The sequence below is a fragment of the Oncorhynchus gorbuscha genome, linkage group LG13 (genome assembly GCF_021184085.1).
Source record: "Oncorhynchus gorbuscha isolate QuinsamMale2020 ecotype Even-year linkage group LG13, OgorEven_v1.0, whole genome shotgun sequence".
Taxonomy (NCBI): domain Eukaryota; kingdom Metazoa; phylum Chordata; class Actinopteri; order Salmoniformes; family Salmonidae; genus Oncorhynchus; species Oncorhynchus gorbuscha.
In genome coordinates, this window is record NC_060185.1 from 52727465 (window position 1) to 52741308 (window position 13844).

The 13844-nt window shown below is 40.3% G+C and overlaps 1 protein-coding gene across 1 annotated transcript; it reads right to left on the reverse strand.

Moving 5' to 3' along the window:
- Positions 1 to 614: 614 nt before the first annotated feature.
- LOC123992428 (P2Y purinoceptor 14) lies at positions 615 to 6532 on the reverse strand. Its single transcript, XM_046293565.1, has 3 exons — positions 6256 to 6532; positions 4526 to 4596; positions 615 to 1815 (listed from the first exon to the last, which is right to left on the reverse strand). The coding sequence occupies exons 2-3, from the start codon at positions 4592 to 4594 to the stop codon at positions 880 to 882; spliced, it is 1005 nt and encodes a 334-aa protein (XP_046149521.1). The 5' UTR covers positions 4595 to 4596; positions 6256 to 6532; the 3' UTR covers positions 615 to 879.
- Positions 6533 to 13844: the final 7312 nt, after the last annotated feature.

Here is a 13844-nt window from a genome sequence, read left to right on the forward strand (position 1 = left end):
GAATACTGAGCTATAGTCAATGAACAGCATTCTTACATAGGGTATTCCTCTTGTCCAGGTGGGATAGGGCAGTGTGCAGTGTTATGGACCTATTGCGTCGGTAAGCAAATTGAAGTGGGTAAGGTGGAGGTGATATGATCCTTGACTAGCCTCTCAAAGCACTTCTCAATGACAGAAGTGAGTGCCACGGGGAGATAGTCATTAAGTTCAGTTACCTTTGCCTTCTTGGGTACAGGAACAATGGTGGCCATCTTGAAGCATGTGGCACTGTATTATCCTCAAAGCGAGCAAAGAAGGTATTTAGTTTGTCTGGAAGCAAGACGTTGGTGTCCGTGACATGCAAGTAACCACTTCACCGTACCATTAACACCTTCTGTATCCTGTGCATGTGACAAATAAACTTATATTTATTTGATATAGCATGCGTTTACCACATGGCCTCAAATGTGAATCTTTAAAGAGATGGGTGGGGCTAAGGCTTAAGAATGTGTGAACGATACTGAATACAACATTGACATGATTAAAGCAAAAAAATATTTTTATTAAATCAAACCTCAAAACAACATTGACATGATTTAAAGCAACAACAAAAAAATGTCTTAACCCATGTCTTATCCTATGGCATCAGTAGCAATGGAATGTAAGCATTTTTAATACTGTAAAGGTGTTTTCTAGAGACAAATGTCTGTTGTTATAATTTCTAATGCAGTGCAGACATGCCATCAGCGGAGTTCATTACAAAAGGGTCAGTCGAACTTTCTGCAATATATTAACACATACTGTATCAAGTGTTAGAATTCTTGCCTCTTGATGGTTTACTATTTTTCCACATATGCTTCTTCTTTCAACTCACCTGTTCTCTCTCCTTTCCTCTTCTCATCACATATTACTAACAGTCTGTTCTGTGGTAAGGGAACATCTCTTTGGCCCTCCCTTGCCTCTGGGCAGTTTCTTCAGTAGTGACTCACGGAACTTAGTGCACATCAAGAAGTAGATGACGGGGTCCAGGCACACGTTGAGTGCTGACAGGAAGAGGGTGACCTCCTTCGCCTGGAACAGCATATAACGGCTGTGCCAGCTGAAGCCGGAGCCGGGTAACTGGCTTTGGGTGTAGGTCACGCGGCAGATGTGGTAGGGCACGAAACAGATGAAGAACACGGCCAGGAGGCTGAAGATACTGCAGTTGGACTTGCTGTACACTCCGCTGTCGTCCTGGCGAACACGGCGGTACGACTTGTAGAAGTGGTGGGCAATGGAAGAGTAGCAGAAGGCTAGAACCAGTACGGTGGCCCAGAACAGGGCCACACCGAAATACGAGGACACCTTGTGCCACTGCTGACCCAGGGGGGTCTTTAGCTGCACACAGTGCCTGGAGCTCTCCTCATCCGCAGGCTTGCTAGTCAGCATGACATTGGGGAGTACGGAAAGCAGCAGCAGGCTCCACGTCAGCAGGGCCAGGACCCGGGTGAACCCCACTCGCTGCAGGGGGTGTGTGCAGGGAGACGAGTGTCTTACGACCTTGACGTAGCGCTCCAGGCTGATGAGGCCCATTAAGATTATGCCCACATACATGGAGGAGTAGAAGAGCACAGCGCTGTAGCGGCACACGGCCACGCGGATCTGCCAGCCGCCCAGGCCGAGCTCGCTGGCCACGCGCCAGGGGAAGGTGAGCAGCATCAGCAGGTCGGCCACTACCATGTTTTTTAAGTAGACCACCATGCCTGAGTCGCTGGGCACCCGGAAGAAGATCCAGGCAGCCAAGCTGTTGAGAGCCAATCCCACGCCGCCGATCAGTACGTAGAGAACTGGGAGCACCTGGTGGGGAGAAGCAGGATGAGAGTCTGGCTGGAGAATACGAATAGAGGTGGTTGATACATAAAAATAGGATAACGCAAACACATTTGTTGAAGAAGTGTTTGCTATGTCTCAGCATCAGTGTAAGTGTACTGCACCTATCCACCCTTAGAAAAAAAGGGTTTCAAAAGGGTTATTCTGCTGTCCCCATCGGAGAACCCTTTTGAGTTCCAGGTAGAACACTTTTGGGTTCCATGTACAGTGCCTTAAGAAAGTATTCACCTATTTTGTTGCCTTACAACCTGGAATTAAAATTGATTTTTGGGGGGTTAATATCATTTGATTTACACAACAAGCCTACCACTTTGAAGATGAAAAATATTTTTTTATTTTGAAACAAACAAGAAATAAGATTTTAAAAATTAAAACATGAGCATGCATAATTATTCACCCCCCAAAGTCAAGTGTAGAGCCACCTTTTGCAGCAATTACAGCTGTATGTCTCTTGGGATATGTCTCTATAAGCTTGGCACATCTAGCCACTGGGATTTGTGCCCATTCTTCATAGCAAAACTGCTCCAGGTCCTTCAAGTTGGATGGGTTCCGCTGGTGTACAGCAATCTTTAAGTCATACCACAGATTCTCAATTGGATTGAGGTCTGGGCTTTGACTAGGCCATTCCAATACATTTAAATGTTTCCCCTTAAACCACTTGAGTGTTACTTTAGCAGTATGCTTAGGGTCATTGTCCTGCTGGAAGGTGAACCTCCGTCCCGGTCTCAAATCTCTGGAAGACTGAAACAGGTGTCCCTCAAGAATTTCCCTGTATTTAGTGCCATCCATAATTTTTTCAATTCTGACCAGTTTCCCAGTTCCTGCTGATGAAAAACATCCCCACAGCATGCTGCCAACACCATGCTTCACTGTGGGGATGATGTTCTCAGGGTGATGTGAGGTGTTGGGTTTGTGTCAGACATAGCATTTTCTTTTATGGCCAAAAAGCTCAATTTTAGTCTCATCTGACAAGAGTACTTTCTTCCAATATGTTTGGGGTGTCTCCCACATGCCTTTTGGCAAACACCAAACATGTTTGCTTATTTTTTTCTTTAAGCAATGGCTTTTTTTCTGGCCACTCCTCCGTGAAACCAAGCTCTGTGGAGTGTACAGCTTAAGTGGTCCTATGGACAGATACTCCAATCTCCGCTGTGGAGCTTTGCAGCTCCTTCGGCGTTATCTTTGGACTCTTTGTTGCCTCTGATTAATGCCCTCCTTGCCTGGTCTTTGAGTTTTGATGGGCAGCCCTCTCTTGGCAGGTTTGTTGTGGTGCCATATTCTTTCCCTTTTTCCCTCTCATTTACTTATCCACAACTTTGTCCCTGACCTGTTTGGAGAGCTCCTTGGTCTTCATAGTGCTGCTTGCTTGGTAGTGCTGCTTGCTTGGTGGTGCCCCTTGCTTAGTGGTGTTGCAGACTGGTGCCTTTCAGAACAGGTGTATATATACTGAGATCATGTGACACTTAGATTGCACACAGGTGGACTTTATTTAACTAATTATGTGACTTCTGAAGGTAATTGGTTGCACCAGATCTTATTTAGTGGCTTCATAGCAAAGGGGTGAATACATATGCACGTACCTCTTTTCCGTACATTTGATTTATTTCACTTCACCAATTTGGACTATTTTGTGTATGTCCATTCCATGAAATCCAAATAAAAATCCATTTGAATTACAGGTTGTAATGCAACAAAAAACGCAGAGGGGGTGAATAATTTTGCAAGGCACTGTATAATATAGAACCAAAAAGGGTTCTACTCAGAAGCAAAAATGGTCCTTTATAGTGTTCTCCTATAAGGACATCCAAATAACAATTTTAGGTTCTAGATGGGTTCTCTAAGAGTGTATGCATGCCTATACAGTACAAACATTTTAGTGTACATGTACATCCGTCATTCATATAGTTTTCTTGCACATAACGTTTGCTTTTTAAACCTATAGCTGTATTCTTTGAGCCAGAGCCTCATCGCAGATATGAGAAAAGAAAACAAAAAGAGATCAGACATCAGTTCAACTTCTAGTTTTGATTTACATTGGTTGAGTTTTCAACTAATGTGAATTCAACATGAAATCAACAAAAGATGTCACCATTTAGGTTAAAAGTTTGGTGAGAAAAAAAAATGAAATGCTCTTATGTTGATGACTTTTAAAAATCCAATCAGATTTCTTCATTGATTGAACTTAATCACATAGATTTTGGGGGTTTAAATTATGTGGAAACAATGTTAATTCAATCCGTTTTTAACTAGTGGGAGGTATTCAACACTTTCTTTGGCCTTACATTAGATTAAGGCATCCACCTAGCTGACAAATTTGTGTCATGACGATTAGCAAAGCCCACTTGTCAGTGTAGACTGACATGTAAGCCAAGATAATTTTGACTTGGGGTGGATAGGACTGGGGGTGGGTAACAGCCTGTAATGTCTTATAATGAGTCTTATAATATGCTGTTTCTATGTTTCTATGTTTTAACTTTTCATCTGATATTATAACTGGTATTATTGTCAGTATTTAGTCAGGATCATTATGAGATTATTACGAGAGAGCATATAATGATAGGCTTAGGGTATTATAAAATATTTTCATTTTCAATATCTAAATAATTTCATTGCATTCTTGTGTGGTATTAACATAAAAGCACAGGTGTCTTATGTTACGACATCATCAGCGCTGTACCTGGTGAGTGAACACGCTGCCGAAGTCTGTTGTCTGATTGGATGGGCCAGTGATCCAGTTGCCGGCCATGCCTGAGAGAGACAGTGTTGATTTCAACGTACATACAGTCTCGTAAAATGGTGTCACTAGAATTTGGTTACAGATGTGCCTCTTTAGTGCAGAGAAAGTCAATAGCTGTAAATATGGATTACGGGTGGTCAAAGAAAACCAAATCAAGGTAGAACATTTTACATTCTGTAGCATTTGTACAACTTCACCCAAGTATGAACTTATAAACTGCTGAATCCTACTCGTTTTTTGTGTTTGTTTTTTAAAATACATAAAACATAAAACAATAGGCTAAGTAAGAATGATTCAGCCAAGTTATTCAGCCCACACAGAAGCTTATTTTACACCTTGCATCAATATGTGTTTCATGATCTGAACAATATGATCCAATCCATAGAGATCCTATTAAATTACTAAAGGGGATATGTCATAAACCCTCAAAGTTACAGAAAGTGGTGAAAATGGCAGCTCTATTGGTCAGGGACAAATCCAAACCAATCTAATTGGAGTTAATGGCAGTAGAGTCATAAAATAGTAATATAATTACAAATACAGTTCATATGGGTTTTATATACATTTTCTGTATAAATAGCCTCTAAAATATATGTATACAGGCCATAAACGTCTACCTTTTTGTTTTCTTGGAAAGCTGTGAGAGCTATTATCTGATACAACATCAGTATCTGTTGCATTTACAACTTATCTAAGTCCTATCATCAACTGATTTCAGCCAGTGTATGGCTGTGGGTTAAATGCATTGTTTGAATGGAATGATGGCATATTGGCAGTTAATTTGAATAATTCCTCTGAAGTTGTCTGGCTAGCTAGCTAACAAACATACAGTGCAGATAAATTCTTTAATGCTCAGGCTTTATTGTCCCCTGTCTTACTGGCAAAACCATGTTTGATCAACTCCCTGACCAAAATGTCTGTACTTTATCCCATCATAAGAAGGTTCATGTCCATTCTAGTATTCTATTTTCTAATTCTATGATCCAATCACTTTCTGATCAAGGTTTGTCACGTCTACACATTGTATTAAAATCTGTCTTATCCGTTCAATGTGTCCGCATTGTGACCAGATTGGCTGATGTCTCCCTGTATACAGATTTTCTTTCAAAATAATAGGAATTTATTTATTTTAAGAAAATTACTGATGCCAAAAGTCAATAGTGCTACCGGTCAATGATTTTAGATGCCGGTATAATGATGATTTAAATGGTTTGACCATCCAGATATGTTTACACTTGATTCATATCCAGATACAATGTGTGCCTGACTAGCTCCGGAGGTGGTTAGAAAAATGTGATGAAAATCAGATCACAATGTGTATTTTAATCATGGGCACAAACAGAATGAAGACAAGATCAGGACAAAAGGGGCTGTTAGCACCGGGTATAAATGGGGCTATAGATGAGTAAAACTCATAGATAAACTCAAAGATAAAACATTCTGCACCGTGTCCGTGTGTAATGTTAACAAACAAGGGAACAATTAACACATTCCTTTTTGCATTTAGCTATGTAACAATTAGCACCTGCATACCTCTTTCATATGTACAGCAAAGTTATGTGGAGTAGTACACATAGACATATCTCCACAAACTATTATCTCCAGTAGCTTCTATACAAATAGAAAGGCAGTTCCTATATATTTGTTTAAGTAGTCTGATACAGACTAACCTTCAGCAAGCAGGACAGAGATTCTCTGAGGGGAAAAGTGGTGGAGGTCTCTACCTCCTGGCTGTGTGATGAGAGGACACGGCTCCTGTCCTGTTGGATGGTCGAGTATCTCTGTCTGCCTGTCTGTGGGTGGATCTCTCTTACTGCTGACAACACAGGATGCTACTCAGACCTTCCACTGATATTCCAACAACGACCTTGTGTTCTCCAGTCTCAGGGGTTACCTTTTGTCGGACAAATACACACAATAAGTTTCCCCTGTGATGCTCAGGCTTTATTGTCCCCTGTCTTACTCTCTTTCTCTCTGCATGTGTCCTCCTCCCACACGGCTCCTTCATGAGAATCGGAGGAAGTCAGCGGGGGGGTTGGGGGGGGTCTAGGCTAGGGCATTGCATGAAATGGGAAGTGGTGTGATCTCGCTATCCCTCCAAATTTGAGGATCTGTGGTTTCTGGATCTTTGGTTTCTGTATGATTTGGTTCCCATTTTACCATTTCAGTCATTTAAGTGGGGAAATCCAATGACATACCACAGTCACTGCAAGAGGACCTTTCTTTTAAATGTTTTAGAAAATATCAACAGAATCACTACCAGTGAGTGCAACAAACACATAAAATGCTTCTTTTCACATTCACCGCCCGACACTTCACCCACTAAGTAGAATGCTGAGCTTGTCAAGTGAACAAGTGATATGAATGTGAGTCAAGCCTCACCAGGGCTGGCGCCAGAACAAATTAGTTGGACAGGCATTTGATTTCCACTCTTAATTTATTTTTATGTATGAGTGTTATATTAAACACCATACGTGGCGTGTGAGTTTCAGATTTGGGGAAGCTTCCCACACCGCAAACTGTCGATAAAAAGACATTGAAAAAGGGCCTTCCGGTGCCGCGGTGGTCTAAGACACCGCATCGCAGTGCTTGCTCTGCCACTAGATTCTGGATTAGAGTCCAGGCTCTGTCGCAGCCGGGAGACCCATGGGGCAGCGCACAATTGGCCCAGCGTCGTCCGGGTTAGGGGAGGGCCAGCAGGGATGTCCTTGTCCCATTGCGCACTAGTGAATCCTGTGGCAGTGCACGCTGACACGGTCACCAGGTGAACAGTGTTTCCTTCGACACATTGGTGCGGCTGGCTTCCAGGTTAAGTGGCCATTGTGTCAAGAAGCAGTGCGGCTTGGTTTGGTTGTTTCGGAAGAAGCACGGCTCTCGACCTTCGCCTCTCCCGAGTTCGTACGGGAGTTGCAGTGATGAAACAAGACTAACTACCAATTGGATACCATGAAAAAAGGGGTAAAAATATATATATAATTACAGTGGGGCAAAAAAGTATTTAGTCAACCACCAATTGTGCAAGTTCTCCCACTTAAAAAGATGAGAGGCTTGTAATTTTCATCATAGGTACAATTCAACTTTGACAGACGAATTTAGAAAAACAAATCCAGAAAATCACATTGTAGGATTTTTAATGAATTTATTTGCAAATTATAAAAGACAACTTTCGTGTTGTTGAAAAGACACCTATAAAAATACGTCCTTCTACAGCCTGTTTTGGTTGAAAGTCTTTTTCAGGTAGTTGTTTTAACTACTTTCAAATGTAATCATTTCAATGTACTTGTAGCCTATGCACGTGGACGCAGTAACCAAAAAATGTTTGTATTTTTATTTATTTATTAACAATCACACTACTCGTTTACATTAGTCCAGTATTTGCACAAAACATTCAGTCAAAGAATACTATCTAGTACAGTGATAACAGACAAAATACAGTTAAGTTCAAATGAATATAATGAATTATATACACTGAATAATTATCCATCAAAAGTACATTTACATTACATTTACATTTAAGTCATTTAGCAGAAAGTATAGATATATAATATATAATAATAATAATAATAATATATGCCATTTAGCAGACGCTTTTATCCAAAGCGACTTACAGTCATGTGTGCATACATTCTACGTATGGGTGGTCCCGGGGATTGAACCCACTACCCTGGCGTTACAAGCGCCATGCTCTACCAACTGAGCTACAGAAGGACCACATATATTTCGCTGGGTTAGCAAATGTCCTGTGTGGTGGTGACGTGGAAGCCACCACCCCTGGCTCTACCAGGAGCATGTTTGAGGTGGTCTGCCACAGCTCTCCAAACATCATGGTCAGTGGCCTTGCTGTTCCATTTCTTGACTGCAGCTGTAACACCATAATAAACACAGTAAGTTATAGAAAAGACTAATGGTTATTGAGCGTCTTACAGGTTCCCCACGGCACTTAAATCAGCATTCAGGGCTCAAACCACCGGTTTATCACTAACCAATGGTGGCTATTTTGTGTTGTGCAGTAATAATTTAGAAGTGGATAAATGTGTTTACTTTTCCGTGTCTATCAAAGACAAAAAAGCAATTTACAAGATAAGTTGTCCTTCTGAGGGGCTGACAATTGATTAGGGCCGGGCTCAAACTTGCACGCAGTGTAGAAAAGACAAGGCCCTGTTTGTATGACACAATTTGACTCTCTCACGCCTCCCTAATAGACTATTATAATCACATTCATTGGTAAACTCTGAACACTGTAGCCTAATATATTTGTCAGTATGCAGAGATCGCAAGTAAAAAAATTCAACTTGAAATGAGGCAGATGTTTAGCTGACTGGTTGCTCAGGAGACAAAGGCAAATGTCAGAGGTACGGAAGACATTTGACTTGAGCTCATAGAAAGAGGATGGAACCAGGGCGTTTACAGTGTAAACAACACAAAATAAGTTATAGGTGTACCAGAGAGTTGATCTGAAACGAATGAAAAAATTATAAAGCCTTTATTATTATTATTTAGGCCATTGTAAAACTCTAGGCTAATTATTCAAGAGAATGCTTGACTGCATTTAAATGCAGGACTAGTAGGTGGTGTGATGAAATTAAGTAATAATAAGGCCTAATTGATAACAGGCCAGAAAGCTAAACAAAACCAGCATAATGACATACTAGAGTCTGCTCCAACGAAGAATAAAAAATGGTAAAGCATTTATTAGGGCTACAGCATTGCAAAATAAAAAACACTGAATTTGAGAAAATGCCACGCTGGGCGGACCGTTATACATTTTTAGAACTTGCGCGTCAATAGGTTAAAAGGCCATTAAGGTCACATGATCACCTCATTCAAAATTGCCAAGCTCCTAAAACCATTCTTCTCAAAAAGGGACCACTGTAACGCTCGTCCTCTTCTTCTGATGAGGAGTAAGAGAGATCGGACCAATTTGCAGCGTAGTAAGTGTCCATTTTAATATGTAAAACTGAACACTACAAAATAACAAAGTGAAACAAACAAAACAGTCCCGTGTGTCACAAACACTAACACAGAAAGTAACAACTCAAAAGTGAAACCAGGCTACCTAAGTATGGTTCTCAATCAGGGACAATGATAGACACCTGCCTCTAATTGAGAACCATACCAGGCCAAACACAGAAATCCCAAATCATAGAAAAAGGAACATAGACAACCCACCCAACTCACGCCCTGATCATACTAAACAAAGACAATAACAAAAGAACTAAGGTCAGAACGTGACAACCACACAAATTACCACCATGCAAATGAATAATTGGTTTAGAAGACAAAATAATAATCTAGCCTATAAAAACAGACAGAGCAGGTCATTTTGATTGCGCAACCTTAGTGATCCTTTAAGCAATGGGAAGGTGTAGTAAAGGCTTTTCTTATGCACAACGCAACTCAGGGTGCCTGGATACAGACTGTTAACCATGTATTGTGTGGTTACGGTACCACAAAACCCAGAGGAATTTGCTTTTATGGCTATGACACTCACAGCCATGATAAAAATGTCATCATAACACATGGGCTCTCATGTATTATTGCTTAAATATACCATGGCTGTTAGCCAATCAGCTTTCAGGGCTCAAACTACCCAGTTATTTTTAATTTTTAATTTTACCTTTATTTAATCAGGCAAGTCAGTTAAGAACACATTCTTATTTTCAATGACGGCCTGGGAACAGTGGGTTAACTGCCCGTTCAGGGGCAGAACGACAGATTTGTACCTTGTCAGCTTGGGGGTTTGAACTCGCAACGCTCTAACCACTAGGCTACCCTGCCGCCCCAAAATATACTACAGAATAATGACATGTTTGTAGGTACTGTTGACAACAGAGTACACAGTTGTGTTTCCTAATCTTCGCTTGCGTGATGGCCATTGAAGGCAATTGAAGTTGAACAAGGACATCAGGCCATTGGTAAAGAGCCTGAAAGTCAAGCACACATAGGATGTACTTTGTGAATTGAACACTTTCAAACTGCTGAGGAGATAAGGCTGGATTTACTGTCTTTGTTGCAGACAGTTTGTATCACTAACGATACCTTTAAAATGACTTTCTTATTGGATCCATTCTGAAGATGTGGAATTATGGGGTTGTCACATGCAAGAGGATCCTGCCAGACAAGATTATGACTGCAAATAAAAGTGACATGTAATTCTAATGGATTCATTGTTTATCTTTAACACAGGTTTCAATGTTGTAGTCAATTTTGTGTCATTCCACAAAATAGGTGCCTTTTGAATTAGTGCATAATTTATACGTAAAATATCAGAGAGAATCAAAAAGGCACACATTTCATGGAACAATCCACTTACTGGCATTATTCATGGGAAACAACTCTGGTCTAGTGGAGGGAATGTGAGGGTGAGAGCTGCGATGCTCTTGGCTCCGTTGGGACTGGCAAGTAGAAAGAAGCCCTGGATGAATCTGCAAAATCCAAAGCAAACTCAGTGTCAATCCAGAGGTAAACAGCAAAAATAAATAGTACCTGATTTCTGTAAACCTACACACTACAACACATATTTTAAGGATAGTTTTAATCTTCAGTTATCAAAACTGAACATGATGTGTATAATTTCTGCTCATTGTAAGGAAACTAGCACTGATGAGCGAACATGTCCCCCTTGTGTGCATGTTGTCTGTGTGTACTCTTTAGTTATTACATAACTGACCTCACCTTGTCTGGTAGAGTAACAGGATGGATATGAAGAATGTCTGTGCTCTCTGCTCTGGAGGTGGGACTGGCTAGTAGAAGGCCTGAATTATTCTGCAACATTCAAAACCAATTAATAAACCTTCCTAAAGGACTTGACCGGTTAGCTGATTAAGATTTCTGGACTTGTCTGGCAAGGTGTACTCTTGACCCACTGTGTTTGAAGTGAGATGGGAAAGGACAGCATCTAGAATGGCCAGGTGAATCCCTGGGTTGCCCTGAAACACAAATAAAAACCCAATTTGGGTGTGATCAGGACAACTTAAAAGCAAGGATTTGGATAGGAAAATGCATATGTACCGTATAAATAATGATCCTAGCAGGCAGAGATGCCTGATACAATAATGGAAATCCCATCAATGCTACCCTGCACATCAAAACCCATAATTTATACATACAATATTAGAGAGTATCAAAAGGCACACATTTCGTGGAACAATCCACTTACTGGCATTATTAATGGGATACAGCTTTGGTCTTGATCAGTTGTGGATATATAATTATAATCTTCACTCTTTCATTTTCTGAAAAAAAGTTCATAAAAGTAAATAGTAAACATAGTGTAGTAATAAATATAGTGAGAGCAAGTTTGAATGATATTTTGACAAACTTAAACTACATTTTGACAGGCTTCTTCGCTAGTTAATTTTGGTCAATGCATTTTGCACTCATTCTCCTGTCTTATTTGTAACATATTAACACCCTCTCTCCTGTGAGCTAATGTTCTTAGCTAGATAGATAGTTAATGTTAGTTAACCCATACTACAGTTAGTAAGCAAACCAACCAGCTTCACGCCTAACTAGCTAGCTAGCATTTGCAGGTACCATCGATGTTAGACTCTCGCTACCTAAAATGTTCCTGTCAAAAAACAATGACTCCACACCCGTTACCAGAAAACATAGCTAACCGTAGTTAGCTAGTCCAATACAGTAAGCTAGCTAACAGTTAGTACAACCATCAAATCTGTTAGCCCTGCTTTCCCGCCTTGTACTATCTAGCTAGCAACTAAGTTAGTGTTAGCTAGCATGCAAGCATCCAGGCAGAGTTGCTAACGTTAGCCTAGAGAAAATAATATTTTGCGACATGTACACAAACTGATAATTAATCAAATTACAAAAGTTTTCAGAAATGTTGCCGCTTGTGTTACGTCTAGAGAAACAAATGTCAGGTGCATGACTTGCCCGTTCTGCCTCTCCCAGGTGAGGCATGACAGTTAGAAATTGTAATCAATTCTGTTGTGAAATTGTAAACTAGTGATTTGAAATTAGAGGTAATTTTCAGTCATTCTGTCTATATCAGAACATCTAACCAGCTATTTGAAAATATTTTATTATATTGTGTATATCAAAAAAAGTATCATGTATACTATATGTAATAATTGTGTTCGTGTATGTCATGCATTTCAATGAGCACAAGCTGACCTTCGGTTATATTTGGACCAAAACGGATGGACTAAATACAGCCCAGTTTTTGGGAAGACAATTCTGGACAAAATAAAGACCATGACAGATCCAATATAGACTAAAATACGTCGTCCCTGGACGTCACGTGCTGAGTGGGTTACAATTTATCCTACCATTTCGACCGATCTGCGAACCATTTATGATTATTTTTATATGCACATTTTTGTGAAACAGTTTCATTTTAATAATAATGTTTTTGTTTCTCAAAATTAGTTCGTCATAAAATTTTTAATTAAAAGGATATAAATTGAAAAGTTAAATTCAACTAATGCGAGAGCACTAGCCCCTGCTCAGTTTGACCTCCCACACTCACAGCCAACCTCCCTTAAAAGTCCTAAATGGAAAGTGATCTAATAACGATATACCTCTCTCAGGCCGACATTGGACAGATGTATGTGTGCTATCTGGGTATATGGACACACTGATACACCGTGATCCATCGGCGGCTAAAGAAATTAGCGCATGGAACTCAGAGATAGCCTAGCCTAAAGCCCAGGGCAGCATTAGGCCACCATCAACTAAGTAAAATACATAGGCCTTAATCTGACAAATAAAAACAGTTGAAAATATCTTGATGAAAGGGAAGGATTAGCTAAAAGGGTTAAGGTCAGGGTTAGGGGAAGGGTTACCTAACATGATACGTAGTTGCAAAATAGCTCAAAAAGTAGTAAGCAGTTGCAAAGTTGCTAATTAGCTATAATGCTAGTCCATGATGAGATTCGAAACACACAACCTTTGGTTTGCATCATATCAAATCAAAGTTTATTTGTCATGTGCACCGAATAAAACAGGTGTAGAGCTTACAGTGAAATGCTTACTTTACAGCCCTAACCAACAGTGCCATTTTTAAGTGAATAAATAGCTATTAGGTAAACAATAGATAAGTAAAGAAATAACAAATGACAGTGAAAATAACAGTAGCGAGGCTGCATACAGGTGGTACCGGTACAGAGTCAATGTGCGGGGGCACCGGTTAGTCTGGCTAATTGAGGTAATATGTACATGTAGGTATAGTTAAAGTGACTGTTGTTGGTTCCACTTTTCTGGGCTCCGTAATTTACTTAACAAATAAGGAATACTCAAA